The sequence below is a fragment of the Manis javanica genome, chromosome 6 (genome assembly GCF_040802235.1).
Source record: "Manis javanica isolate MJ-LG chromosome 6, MJ_LKY, whole genome shotgun sequence".
Taxonomy (NCBI): domain Eukaryota; kingdom Metazoa; phylum Chordata; class Mammalia; order Pholidota; family Manidae; genus Manis; species Manis javanica.
This window is the reverse complement of record NC_133161.1, coordinates 107,339,590-107,362,595: the sequence shown is the minus strand read 5'-3', so window position 1 is coordinate 107,362,595 and position 23,006 is coordinate 107,339,590. Positions and strand designations below refer to the sequence as shown.

The 23,006-nt window shown below is 38.2% G+C and overlaps 1 protein-coding gene across 3 annotated transcripts in view; it reads right to left on the bottom strand.

Moving 5' to 3' along the window:
• LOC118967753 (LanC like glutathione S-transferase 2) overlaps window positions 1–23,006 on the bottom strand; it is a 177,603-nt gene that overhangs the window by 73,746 nt on the left and 80,851 nt on the right. The window contains exons 8-9 of one of the 3 annotated variants that reach the window (XM_073239177.1): window positions 18,552–18,624; window positions 1,745–2,841 (exon numbers count right to left, since the gene is read on the bottom strand). In XM_073239177.1, coding sequence (XP_073095278.1) covers window positions 2,729–2,841; window positions 18,552–18,624 — 186 coding nt within the window. In that variant the 3' untranslated portion in view covers window positions 1,745–2,728. Of the gene's footprint in view, window positions 1–1,744; window positions 2,842–18,551; window positions 18,625–23,006 lie in introns of those variants that run through there. The other 2 variants (XM_073239176.1, XM_073239178.1) reach the window with 2 other exon arrangements.

The following is a 23,006-nucleotide window of genomic DNA, read 5'->3' as shown; positions in this document are numbered from 1 at the left end:
GCCAGTCAACACATGCTGCTCTTACACTCCGACAGGCGCCAGAGGGCCTGGAAGAAAGAGACAGTGCTCCTGTCCTAATCAGTTATCTAGTAACTCATAATGTGAGCAACTGCCAGATTTTTAAGAAACAAATCTTCAGAATGGTGATCAATGTTCTTAACCCATGTCACTCCCAAACACAAGGGCTGAGAGCACATGAAGATCCACAGATCATCACAAAACTGTCTTTACTAACAAAACCCAAGAACCCCAGACACAGCTGTGGACATCAGCTTTTTTTCTTTCAAATTTTAAAATGGTATTTTGCATATACATACTTCAGAAGTATAGTCACATTTTGGAGGATATAAATCCAAGAAATCATTGTGAAATGTTCTGAGATCTGAATTCAAACACAGACCTATTAAGACGACTTCCGTAAGCCCTCTGTTCTTTGAAGTATGTGCCATTTCTCCTATGCCTTCAGGGCCTGAGAGCTGGAACTACTGTTATGCAGCAGCCCGGGGAATGGATGCTAGGAAGTGAGTTAATGTAGAGTCACAGAACTGCACATCTTTTAACATGCAGTGGGTAAGTAGGAAAGTGTCAACCCAGCTAGCTTTTTAAACAATCCTGTAAGAAAATACCCTCCATTTATCCCACTGGTATTTTATCTTCCTTCAAGGTGTTAGTCAGAAATAAACCTAACGAATATTTTCCATACACAGCAAGATGCCCAGACAACCAAAAGCCACCCTCAGTATTTCTGGCCTGGGGGCTTGTCAGAATCAGGGCCCCCCAGAGCTGCTTCCTCTTGGTGAGACAGGCTGTCCGGGGGCCTCAGGGTGATTCCTGAGGGGCCCCGCTGGCTTCCCCTGAGATATGAGACCACTCAGGCAGAGCTTTCAGCTGAAGCCTTGAGGGTGGCCACTGGTGAAGCAGGCAGGACCTCTCTGTAGGCTCTGTCGCCGTGGTTTGGATGAAGTGGGTGGGGAGGAAGGGAGCAGTGTCGTCTGGCTGAGCTGTGACATCAGGTGAGCTCTTCTGCCAAAGCGTCGCCCTCAACTCACTCGTGACATATCCTGCCTTTAGGTGATGGGGCTTCGGGGCCTGAGAAGCACACCACCAGACCCACAAAGTGGGTTAAAATATATCCATGAGAATTTATAACTATGGAAGTCATCACCGTAACTTGGAAGAAGATAGTCGTGACTTAGAAACAAGAGTGTCTGTGATGAAGAGACTCATGAGGCATCACTGAGTACCTGAAGGTCACACGCAGGGTGGCAGCCCCACCGATAAGGCTCGCGCCATCCGAGGACTGTATCGTCTGCACTGACACTCTTCTTTCTCCCTTATGGAAGGAGTAGAAACAGAGGCTGATAAACACTTAGAAAGTCCCTCATAGGCACGGACCAGACCATCAGAGACCCACCTTGTCTTTTAGAACGCATGCCTTAGCTCACAAGATGAAAAGTATGCAGGAAGTCCTTGGCCACTCCTACTATGATGAGAAAACTCCTAAAATCTGTTACCTGTGGTAGAATTATTTAGGGTATGCTAATCCAAATTAATGCCCGTTTTTAAAATAAAAATGTTAGATGATGCCATAATTTTTTTGGTTAGGGCATTACATGTCCCATATATATATGTAGACTAGCTTACACTTTATACATTTCATCAAATGTGGGGTTTTGTCACCCAAACAGTGGACAAGAAATTAAGGACTGAATTAATCCCAGATGTATACTCTGATAACTCACCATATTTTGAAATAAGTTTAATTGCAGGGACAGGGGAAGAGCTGAAAATTTTCCTATTTATCACCCATCTGGAATTGTATCATTGAACTTAGAACAGTAAGTTACAATGTTGACAAAATTGAGGTACAGTCTGTTCTAATAATACACACAGAATCCAAAATTGCCAATTCTCAGTCACTGCTACCTGACGTACAATGTCACCATGAAAAGGCTTCCCTGGACTGCTGTCGCTGATGCCATGAAGCCCACCCCCAAGGGCAGCTGTGGCCTTGGACTGCAAGGAGCCTCTGGAACTTCACACAGAGCGCCTGACCTCTGCTGAGAACGGGGGGGGGGGGGTTCTAGGAGGGCTACAGTGCCCTCCATTCAGCTCTTAAAGACACTAAGGTGAGCTTGAAATACAAAGAGGAAGAGTTCAACTACTGTGCGGAAAGGCTTACACCCCCAACCATTCCCCTCCCATCTGTTCTGTTTCTTTTCAGGTTTTGGAGTGGTTTCTTCCTCCTGCTCATCTGAAAGGTTCCCCAAAGAAATGCTGAAAAAAGTATTATCACTAGGCTATCACGTTAGAGAATCTTCCCCATACAGAAGAGAGACACCACCTGACTTCCTGTTTGTCAACACAGCAGACACCCCTCTTCAGGAATCATCTACTGAGGAGGGGTTGCCGCCTGCTCCCATGTAAAGACAGCTCCTGGCTCTGGGGAAGAGAAGGGCTTTCTGTTTAGAACAACTTACAAACACACACCAAGAAACATGCAAATGCTACAGAGAATTGGGGTGCATATTTCATGTCCAACACCGACAAGGGGAACGCTTGTTACAAAACACTGATGGGATGGTTTCTGTCACTCATGCTCTTAACTTGAGGGTCTTTGCGACACAAGGGGGCCTGTGAGGGTGTTTCTTCTCCTTTTTCTCAGGATTTGCAGTTGGTTCTATGCCCAGTGTTCAGCAATCTGGTAGCTCTGGGCCCAAACAGGCCTCTAGTCTCCCTGCACTTTCTCATCCCTCTGTGAAGAGCTGAGCTCAAACGCTGGAAACCGCGAGGTCTCTGGTGCCAAGATGTCAGAGAGAAAGTGAATCGCACCGGCCATTCCTGCAACACAAAACGCAGGTCTTTTTATGATGGGCACAGGCGTGTCTGAAACAAAGTGTGCTGCGCTGCCTGTGCCAGAGGCCCGGGACAGACAGGTGCCGAGGCCCTTACAAACCACCTTGCACAGACAAAGAGCGCTCAGGCTGCCAGCACTTAGTGGAATATGTTTTCTGCACTATCTTTGGTTTTTAATTGGCTTTGAAGTTTTAATCTTGTACCTTGAAACTTTAAGATGATCTCACAGAATTGTTACTGAAAAAGTTATGGGTGCTGCTATTATGATATTTAACATATAAAAATTCCTCAATAGAGCCTTTATATTCTTATTCCAAATAAAAAGTTGTATTGCATATCTTCCTTAGGTTTTAAGAATGTTGTTTTAAATTGAATTTTACTTGCTTTTTTCAAACACTCACCCAAAGCCACTGCAGCGACCAAGGTCGGGCTTTAACCTGGTGCACAGGGGCGCCTGGAGGGGTGGGAAGGCTGCTGGCCAGCGCCAGCCTCCAGGTCCCATCTCTCTCCTCAGTTACTCCCTGCTGGGGTTCTTTTTTTGAGGTACAGTTGATACACAATATTATATTGGTTTCAAGTACAGTAATTCAACAGTTAACTACATTATTAAATGCCTATCCCCAATTAGTACACTGTCACCACAAAAAGATATTACAGAATTACTGACTATATTCTCTATGCTGTACTTTCATCCCCATAACTAATTTATATGATAACTGAGATTTTATACCTCTTTATCTCCTTCACCTATTCACCCACCCACCCAAACCCTCCCCCATGGTAACTACCAGTCTCTTTTCAGTATCTGTGGGTCTGTTTCTGTTCTGTCTGTTTTGTTTTTTAGGTTCCACATACAAGTGAAATCATATGGTATTAGTCTTTCTCTGCCTGGTTTATTTCACTGAGCACAATTCCCTCTAAGTCCATTCATGTTGCAAATGGCAGGATTTCTTTTTTTTTAATGGCTGAATAATATTCCACTGTGTATATGTACCACCTCTTCTTTATCCATTCATCTACTGATGGACACTTTGGTTGCTTATATAACTCGGCCATTGTAAACATAGGTATGCATGCATCTTTTTAAGTAAGTAATTTTCTTCTTTTCTGGTAAATTCCCATAAGTGTAACTGCTAGGTCATATGGTATTTCTATTTTTAGGTTTTTGAGGAACTTCCAAACTGCTTTCCAGTGGCTGCACCAATTTATCCTCCCACCAACAGTGTAGGAGGGCTCCCTTTTCTCCACATCCTCGCCAACATTTGCTGTTTGTCTTTTGGATGGTGGCGATCCTTATTGGTGTGAGGTGATATCTCATTGTGGTTTTGATTTGCATTTCCCTGATGATTAGTGATGTGGAGCATCTTTTCATGTGCCTCTTGGCCATCTGTTATGTCTTCTTTGGAAAAGTGTCTATTTAAGTCCTTTGCCCATTTAATTGGATTATTTGTTTTTTTTTATTGCTGAGGTATATGAGTTCTTTATGTATGTTGGATATTAGTCCCTTATAGAATATATCACTTTTGAATATACTCTCCCATACTGCAGGTTGCCTTTTCACTTTGTGGATAGCTTCCTTTGTTGTGGAGAAGATTTTTGGTTTCATGTAGTCCCACTTGTTCATTTTTACATTTGTTCTCCTTGCCCAGGGAGATGTATCTGAAAAGAAATTACTCAAGCTTATGTTGAAGAAATTTATACCTATGGTTTCTTTTATGGTTTCATGTGTTACATTTGAGTTTTTAATCCATTTTGAGTTTACTTTTGTGTATGGTGTTAGTGATCTAGTTTCATTCACTTGCATGCAGCTGTCCACTTTTCCAAACACCAGTTACTGAAGGGACTTGTCTTTTCCCCATTTTATATTCTTGCCTCCTTTATCATATGTTAATTGACCATATCCATAGGTTGATTTCTGAGCTCTCTATTCTGTTCCATTGATCTATGGGTCTGTTCTTGCACCAGTTCCATACTGTTTTAATCACCACAGCTTTTCAGTATAGCTTGTGAGCAGGGAGCATGATACACTCAGCTTTGTCTTCTTTCACATGTTTACTTTGGCTGTTTGGGACCATTTGTGGTTCTCCATAAATTTTAGAATTCTTTGCTATGGTTTATTTAAAAATGCCATTGTTATTTAGATGGTGATTATATTGAATCTGTAAATTGCTTTGGGCAGGATGCCCATTTTGACAATATTAATTCTTCCTATGAGTGTTCCATTTATTTGTCTTCTTCAATTTCATTCAGCAGTGTCTTATAGTGTTAAAAGTACAGATCTGGCATTTTGTTGGTTAGGTATATTCCCTGGTATTTTATCTTTCTGATGCAATTGTACATGGAGTTGTTTACTTGATTTTTCTTTCTGTTACTTAACTATTAGTATATGGAAAGGCAAGATTTCCATATATTGATTATCTGTCCTGCAACTTTGTGGAATCCAGTTATTGGTTATAATAGTTCTTTTTCTTTTCTGCTTTGTTTATTGTTTCTGTTTTAGGGTATGTTGTTTTGATCCCAAGTGTTCAAATGGGGAATTATTTCTTTTATTAAGTTATCATTGATATACAATCTTCTGAGGGTTTCACATGAGCAACATTGTGGTTATTATATTCACTCATAATATCAATTTCCCTCCACCCCACTGGAGTCACTGTCCATCAGCGTAGTAAGATGCTAGAGTCACTACTTGTCTTCTCTGTGCTATACTGTCTTTGGCATGACCACCCTATATTATGTGTGCTAATCATAATGAACCTTAATCCCCTTCTCCTTTACTTCCCATGCACCCTCCAAAACTCCTTCCCCTTGATAACCACTAGTCTCTTGGAGTCTGTGATCTGCTGCTGTTTTGTACCTTCAGTTTGCTTTGTTGTTACATGCCAAAAATGAGTGAATTCATTTGGAACTTGTCCTTTTCCACCTGGCTTATTTCACTGAGCATAATACTCTCTAGCTCTATCCTTGTTGTTGCAAATGGTAGGATTTTTCTTCTGGATGAATAATATTCCATTGTGTATATGTACCACATCTTCTTTATCCATTTATCTACTGATGGACACTTAGGTTGTTTCTATATTTTGGCTATTGTAAATAGTGCTGCTATAAACATAGGGGTGCACATGTCTCTTTGAATCTGGAATCTTGTTTTCTTAGGGTAAATTCCTAGGAGTGGAATTCCTGGGTCAAATGATATTTTTATTTTTAGTTTCGTGAGGAACCTCCATATTGCTTTCCACAATGGGAACTAACTCACGTTCCCACCAACAGTGTAGGAAGGTTTCTGCTCCTCCATATCCTTGGCAGCATTTGTTGGTTTTCTTTTGGATGTTGGCCATGCTAACTGGTGTGAGGTGATATCTCATTGTGGTTTTCATTTGCATTTCCCTGATGATTAGCAATCTGGAGAATCTTTTCATGGGCCTGTTTGCCATCTGAATTTCTACTTTGGAGAAGTGTCTGTTTGGATCCCTTGCCCAGTTTTCAATTGGGTTATTTGCTTTTTTGGGTGTTGAGAAGTGTGAATTCTTTATATATTTTGGATGTTAATCCCTTATTGGATATGTCCTTCAAGAATATATTCTCCATAGTATAGGATGCATTTTTGTTCTTCTGATGGTGTCCTTTGCTGTACAGAAGCTTTGTGGTTTGATGTAGTCCCATTTGTTCATTTTTACTTCTGTTTCCTTTGCCCGAGGAGATGTGCTCAGGAAAAAGTTGCTCATGTTCATTTTCAAGAGATTCTTGCCAATGTTTTCTTCTAAAAGTTTTGTTTTTTCATGACTTACATTCAGGTCTTTGAACCATTTCAAGTTAATTTTTGTGTTATGAAGTTAGACAGTAATCCAGTTTCATTCTCTTACATGTAGCTGTCCAGTTTTGCCAACACCATTGGTGAAGAGGCTGTCATTTCCCCACTGTATATCCATGGCTCCTTTATCGTATATTAATTGGCCATATATGTTTGGGTTTATATCTGGGCTCTCTAGTCTGTTCCATTGATCTATGGGTTTGTTCTTGTGCCAGTACCAAATTGTCTTGATTACTGTGGCTTTGCAGTAGAGCTTGAAGTTGGGGAGTGTAATCCCTCCTGCTTTATTCTTCCTACTCAGAATAACGTTGGCTATTCAGGGTCTTCTGTGGTTCCATATGAATTTTGGAACTATTTGCTCTGGTTCATTGAAGAATGCTTTGGTATTTTGACAGGGATTGCACTGAATCTGTAGATTGTTTCAGGCAGGATGGCCATTTTGACAATATTAATTCTTCCTACCCATGAGCATGGGATGCATTTACATTTATTGGTGTCTCCTTCAATTCCTCTTAAGAGTGTCTTGTCGTTTTCAGGGAACAGGTCTTTCACCTCCTTGGTTAGGTTTATTCCTAGGTATTTTATCCTGTTTGATGCAACTGTGAATGGAATTGTTTCCTGATTTCTCTTTCTGCTAGCTCATCACTAGTATATTCGTATCACTAGTGATTTCGTATCCTGCAACTTAGCTGAATTCAGTTATTAGTTCTAGTAGTTTTGTGGTGTATTCTTTAGGGTCTTTTTATGTACAATATCATGTCATCTGCAAACAGTGACCATTTATAACTTCTTCCTTAACAATCTTGATGACTTTTATTTCTTTGTGTTGTGTGATTGCTGTGGCTAGGATCTCCAGTACTATGTTGAATAAAAGTGGTGAGAGTGGGCATCCTTGTCTTGTTCCTGATCTTAGAGGAGAAGCATTCAGCTTTTCACTGTTAAGTATGATGTTGGCTGTGAATTTGTCATATGTGGCCTTTATTATGTTGAGGTACTTGCCCTCTATACCCATTTTGCTGAGACTTTCTATCATGAATGGATGCAGAATATTGTCAAATACCTTTTCAGCATCTATTGAGATGATCATGCAATTTTTGTCCTTTTTATTGATGTGATTTATGATTTTGATGGATTTTTGAATACTGCACCATCTCCTGGCATCCTTTGAATAAATCCCACTTGCCCATGAGGGATTATCTTTTTGATGTATTTTGAATTTGGTTTGCTAATATTTTGTTGAATATTTTTGCATCTATGTTCATCAGGTTTATTGATCTGTAATGTTCTTTTTTTTGTGGTGGCCTTGCCTAATTTTTCTATTAGAGTGATGCTGCCCTCATAGAATGAGTTTGGAAATATTCCCTCCTCTTCTACTTTCTGGAAAACTTTAAGGAGGATGCATATTAGGTCTTCACTAAATGTTTGATAAAATTCAGTGGTGAAGCCATCTGGTCCGGGAGTTTTGTTCTTAGGTAGTTTTTTGATTACCAATTCAATTTCATCCCTGGTAATTGGTCTGTTCAGATTTTCTGTTTCTTCCTGGGTCAGTCTGGGAAGGTTTAGTTTTTCTAGGAAGTTGTCCATTTCTTCTAGGTTACTGAATTTGTTAGCATAGAATTTTTCACAGTATTGTCTAATAATTCTTTATATTTCTGTGGTATCTATTGGGATTATTCCTTCTTCATTTTTTATTCTGTTTATGTGTTTAGACTCTCTTTTTTCCTTGATAAGTCTGCCTAGGCATTTATCTATTTTGTTTATTTTCTTAAAGAACCAGCTCCTTGTTTTATTGATTCTATCATTTTATTCTTCTCAATTTTATTTATTTCTGCTCCGATCTTTATTATGTTACCCCTTCTACCAAGTTTGGGCCTCATTTGTTCTATTTCTAGTTTCATTAATTGTGAGTTTAGACTGGTCATTTGGGATTGTTCTTCTTCCCTGATGTAAGCCTGTATTGCAATATAGTTCCCTTTTAACATGGGCTTCACTTCATCTCACAGATTTTGGAGTTGCTGAGTTGTTTTCATTTATCCTCATATATTGCCTGATCTCTGTTTTTATTTGGTCATTGATCCACTGATTATTTAGGAGCATGTTGTTAAGCCTGCATGTGTTTGTGGGCTTTATGTTTTCTTTGCACAATTTGCTTTTAGTTTCATATCTTTGTGGTCTGAAAAGGTGGTTGGTACAATTTCAACCCTTCTGAATTTACTGAGGCTCTTTTTTGTGGCCTGTATGTGATCTATTATGGAAAATGTTCCAGGTGCACTTGAGAAGAATGTGTATCCTGCTGCTTTTGGTTGGTGTTCTGTAGATGTCTGTTAGGTCCATCTGTTCTAATGTGTTGTTCAGTGCCTCTGTCTCCTTACTTATTTTCTGTCTGGTTGATCTGTCCTTTGGAGTGAGTGAAGTGTTGAAGTGTCCTAAATGAATGCATTGCATTCTATTTCCCCCTTTAATTCTGTTAGTATTTGTTTCACATATGTAGGTGCTCCTGTTTGGGTGCATAGATATTTATAATGGTTACATCCTCTTCTTGGACTGACCCCTTTATCATTATGTAATGTCCTTCTTTGTCTCTTGTGACTTTCTTTGTTTTGAAGTCTATTTTGTCTGATACAAGTACTGCAACACCTGCTTTTTTCTCTCTATTGTTTACATGAAATATTTTTGCCATCCCTTTACTTTCAGTCTGTGTGTGTCTTTGGGTTTGAAGTGAGTCTCTTATAGGTAGTATACAGATGGGTCTTGCTTATTTATCCATTCTGTAACTCTGTCTTTTGATTGGTACATTCAGTCCATTTACATTTAGGGTGATTATTGAAAGATATGTACTTATTGCCATTGCAGGCTTTGGATTCATGGTTACCAAAGGTTCAAGGGCAGCTTCTTTCTTTCTTGCAGTCTACCTTAACTCACTTATTACACTATTATAAAACAGTCTGAAGATTCTTCTTTCTCGCCCTTCTTTTTCTTCCTCCTCCACTTTTTATGTTAGGTGTCATAATCCATACTCTCTGTGTATCATGACTGACTTTGTGGGTAGCTGATTTAGTTTTGCATTTGTTTAGTAATTAATTGGTTTACTTCCTTTACTGTGGTTTTATTTTCTCTGGCTAGAAGCACTTCCATCTAGAGCAGTCCCTTTCAAATACACTGTACAGACTGTTTGTGGGCAGTAAATTCCCTCAATTTTTGCTTATCTGGAAATTTTTAAATCCCTGCTTCAAATTTAAATGATAATCTTGCCAGGTGGAGTATTCTTGGTTAGAGGTCCTTTGGTTATATTGCATTAAATATATCATGCCATTTCCTTCTGGCCTGTAAGGTTTCTGTTGAGAAGTCTGATGATAGCCAGATGGGTTTTCCTTTATATGCGCTCTTTTCCATTTTAGTTATTATATGCCTTGGTGTTGTCTTCCTAGGACCCCTTGTTTTTGGAAGATCAGTGCACTTCCATGGCCTGAGAGACTATTTCCTTCCCCAGACTGGGGAAGTTTTCAGCAATTATTTCCTCAAAGAGACTTTCTCTCCCTTTATCTCTCTTCTTCTGGTACCCCAATAATGGAAATATTGTTCCGATTGGATTAGTCACACAGCTCTCTTATTATTCTTTTATTCCTAGAGATCCTTTTTTCTCTCTGTGCGTCAGCTTCTTTGTATTCCTGTTCTCTAATTTCTCCTCTATTTACATTTCCTCTACCTCTTCTAGTCTGCTTTTAAATCCCTCCATTGTATATGTCATTTCAGATACTGTATTTTTCAGAGTGTCTATATCTCTTGAATTCATCCCTTAGATCTTGACTATTTTTCTGTAGCTCTGTGAGCATGTTTATGATTTTTAGTTTGAAATCTTTATCAAGATTGGTGATTTCAGTTTCACTTAACCCTCTTTCTGGTGTCTGAGGGATTTTGGATTGAACTTCTGCCTTTTCATAATCCTACTTGATACTATGAATAATAGCTTTGTGTAGGCGGTGCCCTGTACTGCCCAGAAGCTCTACTCTCTGGAGCTGCCCGGCACCTGGAGCAACAGCAAGGGGTCACTGAGTGGCTCTGGTGCCTGCCTGAAGGGAAGAGCTCTTTTCTGCTTTCCAGCTGCAGTGCCTGCCTCCACTGCCAGGGCCAGTGGGCTGAGCATGCAGGGAAGAGCCTCTGTTTTATGCCCTTGTAGCTGCCCTTTGGCTGGCCTGGCACAACAGTATGGGCAGCAGGTTTGCCATCCAGTGCCACTGGGAACTGGAGTGGCAGGCTTTGTAATGCAGTGGGGTGCCTCCACACTATGTTTCCAACAAGGAGGATGGAGGACATAAAGCTCCTGAAAGTTCCCAACCTGCTGGGCTGAGTGTGTCTGGATGATTTTGTCCACCTATCTTTTCTCTTGAGCAGCAATCTCTGTGTAATCCTTGCCCCTTTAGCAGCCCTCTTGCTGTTAGAAGTCTCTCAGGCTGCCTACCTTTCTTTTTCCTGGAGTGGCCAGTTGTGGGTATCTGTTCTCCACAAGCAGCTGGAATCTCATTCTCTCTGACTATTCCACCTGTCTTTGCTATCCAACCCCACTAATCTACAGAGCAGATCTCCAGGGGTGGGTGTTTAGCAGTAATGGGTTCTACTCCTTCCCCGCTCCATTTCTCTTTCTCCCACCAGTGAGCTGGGGTGGGTGGAGGGCTTGTATCCCACTGGATCATGGCTTTGCTACTTTTCCCTTCTCCATGAGGTCTTCTCTTTTCCCCAGATGTAGGCCTTTTGTTGCAGTCTTTTTTCTGGTTGCTCTTTCAGAATTAGATGTATTTGCTGTATTTTCATGTTATATGTGGTGTTTGGGAGGAAGTTTATGCCTCACTTCTCACGCCACCATTTTTTTTCTGGTTCTGTCAGGTTTTTGGTGTAGTCTTTAGGGTTTTCTATAAATAGTATCATGTCATCTTCAAGCAGTGACTGTTTTACTTCTTCATTACCAGTTCGGATGCCTTTTATCTATCTTGTCTGACTGCTGTGGCTAGGACCTCCAGTACTAGTTGCGTAAATGTGGTGAGAATGGGCATCCTTACCTTGTTTCTGATTTTAGAGGAAAAGCTTTCAGCTTTTTACTGTTAATTATGATGTTGGCTGTTGTTCTGTCATATACGGCCTTTATTATGTTGAGATACTTACTTCTATACCCATTCTTTTGAGAGTTTCTATCATGAATGGATGTTGAATGTTGTCGAATGCCTTTTCAGCACCTATTGAGATGATCATTTGGTTGTTATTCTTCTTTTTGTTAATGCAGTGCATCACACTGATTTACTTGTGAACACTGTACCATCCTTGGATGCATGAAATAAATTCCGCTTGGTCATGATGGATGATCCTTCTGATGTAGTTTTGAATTTAGTTTGCTAATATTTTTTGAGGATTTTGCATCTATGTTCACCAGGAAATTGGTCTGTGATTGTGTTTTGTAGTGTCTTGGTTTTGATTTAGTGTGATGCTGGCTTTGCAGAATGAGTTTGGCAGCATTCCCCTATCTTCTATTTCTTGGAAAACTATAAGAAGGCTCAGTATTAGCTCCTCTTTAAGTGTCAGAATTCATCCATGGACTTTTTGTTGTTGGGAGTTTTTCTATTTTTAGTTCAATTTTATTACTTGTAGTTGGCCTGTCGGGTTTTCTGTTTCTTCCTGGTCAGTCTTGGAAGACTGTGGGCTTCTGGGAATTTATCTATTTCTTCTCTGTTGTTCAATTTATTGGCAAATTGTTCTTAGAATTCTCTTACAGTTCTTCTGATTTCTGTGATGTCAGTTGTAATGTCTCATTTTGTGTCCATTTTTTTCTTTATAAATCTGTCTGAGGCTTGTCTATTTTATTTATCTTCTTGAAGAGCCAGCTCTTGGTTTCATTGATGTTCTTCCTATTGTTTCCTTAGTCTATATTTTACTTATTACTGTTCTTATCTTTGTGATGTTTCTCCTTATATTAACTTTAGGTTTTGTTTGTTCTTCTTTTTCTAGTTCCTTTAGTTTTAAAGTTAGGGAAGTTGCTGTGAACTTCTTAGAACAGCTTTTGCTGCATCCCATATAATTTAACCATTGTGTTTGTTTTCTCTGTCTCCATGTATTTTTGATTTCCTCTTTGTTCTGTTCATTGATTTTATTGATTATTGTATCCATTATTGGTTATTGGATCCACTGATTATTGGAGTTGTTTAGCCTCAGGTGTTTCTGTATTTTCCAGTTTAATTCTTGCAACTGATTTGTATTTTCACAATGTTGTGGTCTGAAAAGATGTTTGGTACAATTTGAATCTTCTTAAATTTATTGAGATTTATTTTGTATCCTAATATATTATCTATTCTGGAGACCATTCTATGTGCAACTGAGAAGAATGTGTATTCTGCTTCTTTTGGGTGGAATGTTCTGTATATATGTGTTACATCCATCTGGTCTAATGTATCATTCAATACCACTGTTTCCTCATTGCTTTGTCTGGATGATCTAACTACTGATGTAAGTACGTTGTCAACATCCCCTATTATTATTGCCTTACTGTCAATTTCTCTCTTTAGGTCTGTTAGTATTTATTTTATAGATTTAGATGCTCCTATTTTGGGTATGTATGTATATATTTACAATTGTTATACCTCCTTATTGGACTGACCCCTTTATCATTATATAATATACTTGTCTCTTGTTACTTTGTTATGAAATCTATTTTGTCTGATATAATTACTGCTACTCCTGCTTTTTTCTCTCTTCTACTTGCATGGAATATCTCTTTCCATTCCCTCACTTTCGGCATATTTGTCTTTAGGTCTGAAATAAGTCTGCTGTAGGCAGCATACATATGGCTCTTGTTTCTTTTTATCTTTAGCCACCCTATGTCTTTTCACTGATGCATTTAGTCCATGTACAGTGATTACCAATAGTTATGTACTTATTGTCATTTTGTTGTTTCTGGTTTTTTTTTTTATAGCTCCTCTCTGTTCCCTTCTTCTCTTGCTCTCCTCCCTTGTGATTTGATGATTTTCTTTACAGTTATGCTTGGATTCTTTTATCCTTATTTTTTATAAGGTTTGTGGTTTCCATAAGGTTTCATATGCAGCTTCCTATATATGTAACAGTCTATATTATGTTGATGGTCACTTAATTTCAAGCACATTCTAGAAGTACTCTATTTTTATTCTTATTCCTCTTATGCTTTTCTGGTATAAGATGTCATAATCTGTATCTTTTGTGTATCCCTTGATGTATTTTGTGTATAGTTGATTTTACTACTTTTATTTTTTGAACTTCATATTAGCTTTGGAAGTGATTGATCTACTACATTTACCTCTGCCCTTTGATTTGTGGCTTGTTACAAATTATCCAATTCATACACACATGCACAATATTAATATAAAAAATACATGAGTCTCTTTGAGGATGTCTTTTGTTTTGTCAATTATATTTTATATATATAGAATAGTTTTCAGACTGTTCATGTTGCATTTGCCAATTTCCTGTTATTGCTTGTTTTTCAGAATTTTCTTCAATATTGTCTTCCAACTATGAATACTTTATATTACTAATGAATATTCATTATCTTCATACTTGTTCATATAAATGTTTTCACTGATGAAAAACATTTGCACTTAAAGACATTTACACCTAAATAAGTCATTAAAAAATATCCTGTAAGGCTGGTTTAGTGGTGATTGATTACTTTAACCTACATTTACCTGGGAAACTTAATCTCTCCTTCAGTTCTGTATAAAATAATATTTCTGGATAAAATATTCTTGGTTGTAGATAGTTCCCTTTCATTATTTTGAATATATCACATCACTCCCTTCTGGCCTGTAAAGTTTCTGCTGAGAAATCTGCTGATAGCCTTATAGAGTTTCCCTTATAGGTAAAACTGTCTGCTTTCTTCTGCTGCTGTTAAGGTTCTCTCTTTATCTTTAGTCTTTGCCATTTTAATTACTGTGTGTCTTGGTGTTGTCATCCTGGGGTTACCTTGTTAGGGGCTCTTTGTGCTTCTAGGACCTGGGTGTTTATTTCCTTCTCCAGACTGGGGACGTTTTCAGCTATTATACAATTTCTACCCCTTTGTCTCTCTCTTCTCCTTCTGGGACCCCAATTATTTGAATAGTGTCACACTTGCAGTTGTCACACAACTCTCTTAGCATCTTGTCAGTTTTAGAAATTCTTTGTTTTCTGTTCCTCAGCCTGGTTATCTTCCACAACACTATCTTCCAGTTCATGGGTCCTTTCCTCTACCTCCTCCAGCCTGCTATATATTCCTTCTATTGTATTTTTTTCATTTCAGTTATTGTATTCTTCAGTTGAGTGGCTCTTTTTGTATTTTCTATCTGTTTGTTGAAGTTGTCACTGAGATCACCAACTCTTTTTCTCAGTTCAGTGACTATATTTATGACCATTACTTTGAATTCTTTATCAAGAAGATTGCTTACCTCTGTTTCTTTTAGCAGTTTTTTTCTGGTGTTTTGTCTTGTTCTTTTGTTTGTAACATATTATTCTGCCTTCTTATTTTGTCTGGGTCTCTTTGTTTCTTCCTTTTATTAGATAGATCAGCTATGCCTCCTGGTCTTGAAAATAGTGGTTTTAGGTAGTGTGCATTGTGCGGTACCCAGAATTATTAAACCCTCTGTTACCAGACCCCAATTCTCTGTTGTGGCAAGGTGCAACTGCATTGGTAGGCTGTGGGCAGGGAGCATTTCACAGCTGGCTCTTGCAAGCATCTGGCCAGTGGGCTAAGGGAGGACTGAAAAAGTGTTGTCTGTCTCTCCTTTCTCCTCCAGAGATAGCTGCCTCAGAATCTCCCAACACACTTACCTTGGCTAGAAAATCTTTAAAACTGCTGCCTTTGTGCTGGGTCTAAGAGTGTCCAACAGAGCTCACTGGTCCTCTATAACTAACTGGAGTCTTGGCCCCCCTCCACCCAGTACTCCTACTCTTCCTAGTGGCCAGCCCCATTTATCTTCAAAGCCCATTGGAGACTTGTCTTTCCAGAGCAGATACCCAGGGCCGGGTGCATCAGGTTCCTGAGCATTTATACCCTCCTAACTTTGTTCCTCTTCCTCCTGCTTGAGGGCTGGGATGGGGGAAGGGCTTGAATCCAGATCAGTTATGGTTCTGCTCCTTTACCCTTCTCAATGTGGCCTTCCCTTCTTCGCTGGTGTAGACTGACTCTTCTTTGGTGCTTAGGTAATTTTCAGAGTTAATTGTATTTAATGTAGTTTTCTCCTCAGTGTGTACATGGGAGGAGGTTATTATCACTGTTAGCTCCTATTCCATTATCTTCCTCTGACTTTGATCCCTCTCTATTGGGTTATTTATTATTATTTTTATGTAAAACTTATATACAACAAATTACAGAAGTCTTCAGTGTTGCAGGATATTTCCATTACTACCAACATTTGTCCTCCAAGGAGTTCTTGTGTGTGCCTCTCCATTCTACCCCTGCCACCATTCCTACCCCACCAAGGATTAGTTTTGCTTGTTTCAGATTATCACATGAACAGAGTCACAATTGTAGCCTGTTGTATCTGGTATCTGGTTTCTTCTTTCAGTTTTTCATTGATTCATTCATATTTTTTGTAAGTCTGGAGCTGTTTTCCTTCATTTGGGCTGTTCTAAGCCTTTCCTATAAGCTTTTATATAAAGAAAGAGTTACAGCAGCTTATTTAAGAAATATGAAAACTACTGATCTATGTAATAGATAGTGATGCATAACACTGTCTGAAAAGTCATCCTGAGATGACACTTGTTTGCTTGTTTTGTTGGGGTGGGACAGCAGGTCCACTTCAGCAGGAGAAAGCTCCTCCAGAAGGAGTCACAGATGTCAACCCTTCCAGGTGAGCAGTCTCCACACAGGCACTCAATACAACTACTTTCTACCCATGGATAGGAATCTAACTAGTGCCTACTGCCAGAGACTTGTGAAGCACAGGGGAACAGATGAATTTGGTAACTTCCCAGTCTTTAGGGATTATACATTCAAGGATTTTGACTTACTGGGGCTTTGAAATTGCCATTATAAACTTGAAGGGACCCTATTTAAAGCTCAGGTATTAACTCTGTTATATATGGTGCAAATGCACTGCATTTTTATGACATGAAAGAATAAAATTTTTATTTGGAGAAATATTTTATGATTCCTTTGAATATTAAAAAGATCTTACTCAGCAAAAGATAATGACAAATTCTCTATTTTATACTCATATTTCCATTATGTGATTTAAAAATATCAATAGCATAAAAAAACAGGGCACATCACTATAGACAATTCATCAAAAGGATAATAAAGGAATACTACCACAGCTTTACACAGATAAATTTAACACCAATGTGAAACTACTAAATATGATCAAATATGAAACAGAATAACTTGAAAAGCCCTGTAAACTATTAAACAAATTAAATTTATAATTTAAAAAATTCTTAAAAAAATTCCTAAGCTGAATAATTTTCACTGGAGAATTCTACCATTTAAATGAAAATTAACACCAATTCTTCCTCCAATTAATATACAATCTGTTCCAGAAAACAGAGGAGGAGAGGATAAAGTATCCTCAATATAGTTTTTTAGGTAAGTAGGTCAGTATTACCCTGATAACAAAAACAAAAACAAAAAGAAAAACAACAGCCTAATACGCCATGTGAATACAGGTGGAAAAATCCTCAACAGAATATTACCAAATGCAATTCTACACTATACAGAAAGAATTTTACACCATTACCAAGTGAGGTTTATTCCACAGATGCAGAAATTGATGCAAAATTTTTTTTTGACAAAATTCAGTACCCCACTATTATGTTTTTTAAAAAAATATTCAGTTATTCCTTCTGAAGTTTATTTTGGAACTAGTATAAGATGTGGCTCTAAAGTACAGCTGACTTGAAAATTATGGGGTCCAGGTGTATGGACCCCAATGCAGTTGAAAATTTGCATATAACTTTTGACTTCCCTACAACTTAATTACTAATAACTTACTGTTGATTTTATGGTAGTAAATAATGAGGACGAATATCTACATATATTTCATGTATTCATGACATACCTATTTCTTAACTTTTTTGATATTTCTAGGGACATGGTTTGCCTGCGAGTTATTTCAAATTGTTGCAAATCTCCAAAATATTTTCTAATATAGTTATTGAAAAAAATCCACATATGCGCGGCCTCTGCAATTCGAACCCATATTGTTTTGAGGGTCAATTACAACTAAAAGTTATCATCACTTTATCCTCACACCATTTAACCTCTGCCCTTTGATCTGTGGCTTGTTATAAATTATCCAATTCATACACACATGCACAATATTAATATAAAAATACATGAGTCTCTTTGAGGATGCCTCTTTTGTTTTGTTAATTATATTTTATATATATAGAATAGTTTTCAGACTGTTCATGTTGCATTTGCCAATTTCCTGTTATTGCTTGTTTTTCAGAATTTTCTTCAATATTGTCTTCCAGCTATGAATACTTTACATTACTAATGAATATTCATTATCTTCATACTTGTTCATATAAATTAAATAATTAAATATATTTAAATAACTAAGTTTCCAGTGACCAGTTTATTATTATAACACAGTATCACAGATGAAACGCAGAGAGGTTAACTTACTTCTTGCATTACAGAGTAACAGTAATGTTCTGACTTTATATAGACCTCACAAAAGATCCAAAAATACTTGGAAGACATTCATAGGATCACAAAATAGGTAAGGTGAAAAGACTCAATATAATTTTCAGCAATAAACCACCCTGTTCACAGCTGTGTTACAGTGATTACCCATTAAGATCAAATGTAATAGTGGTCATCCACAAAAAGGGGGGGATCAAATTCACTTGCCCCAATATTATAAAACTATAGTCTTTTCCTCACTCTTACCTTCAAAGAGAGAATAGGGTCTGTCGGGAATGCGGCACCCATGTGCTCCATACTCAAGACACCACTCTGCAAACTAAGAAGAAAGTGTTTCTCTTAGAGTGTCTCCGCTCTTCACCGGGTGAGGTGGCAGCTAAGAGTGCAGGGATTCATCAGGATTCAGAGACAGAAGATCCCTGGCAACAGGTTAGGAGTGTGAGCTCTGGATGGAGCCCCAGTGTCCCCTCTTCTCAGCTGGGTGATACCCAGCAACTTGTTACCCCTCTGCATGTTCCCTCACCTGTCAAAAGGTGGTAGCGAAGACTGAAGCAAAAAACACAACTCAACAATAACCTGCTTTTTTAGGCACCTGCCTCCTGTCCCTTAGAGTCAAAATTTCTGAAGTAACTTGAAGCATGTTATATCCACATTAAAACACCCTTACCTCTGAAATGGCCTTCCGAATCCCCTGAGAGCTCCCCATGGCTATCTTCTCAGGCAACTGCAGCCTGTTCCCAGCTACTCCCAGTCCCACTCCTATAAAACTCCGCTCTGCTGCCCGACCACTTTCTTCATCTTTAAAGCTCTTTTTCCCTTCACTCTCCAAGCAATTTCCATCAAGCTCTCTGACTCTTCCTTCTTAAGCCTGTCTTCAATGGTTTTTTTACAACATTATCAGAAATTTCCGTTTTTCACCTAACTTATTTTTTTTGTCATTTGTATACAAAGAATCATTAAGTAATAAACACAAGGAATATAAAATTCAGCATATTAAAACTTTTGGCTTTCTACCCTCCCCAATCTGCTCATTCTTCTAATTTGTTTTATGTGCCATCTATCAGGTTTTCTTAAGTCACACAATTGGGAGACATTCAGATACTTCCATCTTCTTCACATTAAGGAAAGAAACATTAAATTCTGTGGGCTCAATCAAAATGTTTCTAAATCTCTTGTCTTCTGTTTTTTTTTATTAAGGTATCATTAATATACACTCTTATGAAGGTTTCACATGAAAAACATTGTGGTTACTACATTCACTCATATTATCAAGTCCCCCCAACACTCCATTGCAGTCACTGTCCATCAGTGTCAATATTTCCCTTCTCTGTGTTAGTCTTCCTGAGACATACACACACACCATGTGTGCCAATCATAATGCCGCTCAATCCCCTTCAGCCACCCCTCCAATTGCCCTCCCTCACCTTTCCCCATTGGTAACTTCTAGTCCCTTCTTGGAGTCTGTGAGTCTACTGCTGTTTTGTTCCTTCAGTTTTGCTTCATTGTTATACTCCACAAATGAGGGAAATCATCTGATACTTGTCTTTCCCCACCTGGCTTATATCACTGAGCATAATACCCTCTAGCTCTATCTATGTTGCTGCAAATGGTACGATTTGTTTCCTTCTCACGGCTGAATAATATTCCATTGTGTAAATGTACTATATCTTCTTTATCCATTCATCTGCTGATGGACACTAAGGTGGCTTCCAAATCCTGGCTATTGTAAACAGTGTTGCGATAAACATAGAGATGCAAATATCTTTTTGAATCTGGAATCTTGTTTTTTTTGGATAATTTCCTAGGAGTGCAATTCTAGGTCAAACGGTATTTCTATTTTTAGTTTTTGGAGGAACCACATTATTGTACTTTCCACAATGGTTGAACTAATTTACATTCCCACCAGCAGTGTAGGAGGGTTCCCCTTTCTCTGCATCCGTGCCAGCATTTGCTGTTACTTTTTTTCCACTTAGCAAGCACTTACTATGTGTCAAGCACTGTGCAAAGTGCTTTATTTACGTTGTTTTTTTATTATTTATTTATTTATTTATTTATTTTGATATCATTAATGTACAATTACTTGAACATTATGGTTACTAGACTTCCCCTATTATGAACTCCCCCCCCCATACCCCATTACAGTCATTGTCCATCAGCCTAGTAAGACGCTATAAAATCACTACTTCTCTTCTCTGTATATACTGCCTTTACCTCCCTTCCCACCCACCCTCCCCAGTCCCTTTCCCTTTGGAAACTATTAGTCCATTCTTGGGTTCTGTGAGTCTGCTGCTGTTTTGTCCCTTCAGTTTTTTCTTTGCTCTTATACTCCACAGATGAGTGAAATCATTTGATACTTGTCTTTCTCCGCCTGGCTTATTTCACTGAGCGTAATACCCTCTAGCTCCATCCATGTTGTTGCAAATGGTAGGATTTGTTTTCTTCTTATGGCTGAATACTATTCCACTGTGTATATATACCACATCTTCTTTATCCATTCATCTATTGATGGACACTTAGGTTGCTTCCATTTCTTGGCTATCGTAAATAGTGCTGCGATAAACACAGGGATGCATAGGTCTTTTTCAAACTGGGCCTCTGCATTCTTTGGGTAAATTCCTAGGAGTGGAATTCCTGGGTCAAATGGTATATCTATTTTGAGTTTTTTAAGGAACCTCCATACTGCTTTCCACAATGGTTGAACTAGTTTACATTCCCACCAGTGGTGTAGGAGGGTTCCCCTTTCTCCACATCCTTGCCAACATTTGTTGTTTGTCTTTTGGATGTTGGCATCCTAACTGAAGTGAGGTGATATCTCATTGTGGTTTTAATTTGCATTTCTCTGATGATTAGCAATATGGAACATCTTTTCATGTGCCTGTTGGCCATCTGAATTTCTTCTTTGGAGAAGTGTGTATTCAGCTCCTCTTCCCATTTTTTAATTGGATTATTTGCTTTTTGTTTGTTGAGGTGTGTGAGCTCTTTATATAATTTAGATGTCAACCCCTTATTGGATAGGTCATTTATGAATATATTCTCCCATACTGTAGGATGTCTTTTTGTTCTATTGATGGTGTCCTTTGCTGTTTAGTTTGATATAGTCCCACTTGTTCATTTTTGCTTTTGTTTCCCTTGCCTGGGGAGATATGTTCATGAAGAACTTGCTCATGTTTATGTGCAAGAGATTTTTGCCTATATTTTTTTCTAAGAATTTTATGGTTTCATGACTTACATTTAGGTCTTTGATCCATTTCAAGTTTACTTTGTGTATGGGGTTAGACAATAATCCAGTTTCATTCTCTTACATGTAGCTGTCAAGTTTCACTAAACCACTTGTTGAAGAGCCTGTCATTTCCCCCACTGTATATCCATGGCTCCTTTATCGTATATTAATTGACCATATATACTTGGGTTTATATATGGGCTCTCTATTCTGTTCCATTGGTCTATGGGTCTGTTCCTGTGCCAGTACCAAATTGTCTTGATTATTGTTGCTTTGTAGTAAAGCTTGAAGTCAGGGAGCATAATTTCCCCTGCTTTATTCTTCCTTCTCAGGATTGCCTTTAGGGGTCTTTTGTCATTCCATGTGAATTTTAGAATTATTTGCCCTAGTTCATTGAAATATACTGTAGGTATTTTGATAGGATTGCATTGAATCTGTAGATTGCTTTAGGCAGGATGGTCATTTTGAAAATATTAATTCTTCCTAGCCAAGAGCATGGGATAAATTTCCATTTATTAGTGTCCTGTCCTCTTTTAATTTCTTTTAAAAGTGTCCTGTAGTTCTCAGAGTATAGGTCTTTCTCCTCCTTGGTTAGGTTTATTCCTAGGTATTTTATTCTTTTTGATGCAATTGTGAATGGAATTGTTTACCTAATTTCTATTTCTGCTAGTTTATCGTTAGTGTATAGGAATGCAACAGATTTCTGTGTATTAATTTTGTATCCCACAACTTTGCTGAATTCAGATATTATATCTTGTAGTTTTGGAGTGAATTCTTTAAGATTTTTTATGTACAATACCATGTCATCTGCAAACAGGGACAGTTTGACTTCTTCCTGGTGAATCTGGATGCCTTTTATTTCTTTGTGTTGTCTGATTGCCATGGCTAGGAACTCCAGTACTATGCTAAATAATAGTGGGGAGAGTGGGCATCCTTGTCATGTTCCTGATCTTAAAGGAAAAGCTTTCAGCTTCTCGCTGTTAAGTAAAATGTTGGCTGTGGGTTTGTCATATATGGCCTTTATTATGTTGAGGTACTTGCCCTCTATACCCATTTTGTTGAGAGATTTTATCATGAATGGATGTTGAATTTTCTTGAATGCTTTCTCAGCATGTATGGAAATGATCATGTAGTTTTTGTTCTCTTTTTAGTTGATGTAGTTAATGATGTTGATGGATTTTTGAATGTTATACCATCCTTGCATCCCTGGGATGAATCCCACTTGATCATGATGGATGATCTTTTTGATGTATTTTTAAATTCGGTTTGCTAATATTTTGTTGAGTATTTTTGCATCTATGTTCATCAGGGATATTGGTCTGTAATTTTCTTTTTTTGTGGTGCATTTGCCTGCTTTTGGTATTAGAGTGATTTTGTCCTTGTAGAGTGAGTTTGTGAGTATTCCCTCCTCTTCTACTTTTTGGAAAACTTCAAGGAGGCTGGGTATTAGATTTTCACTAAATGTTTAATATAATTCAGCA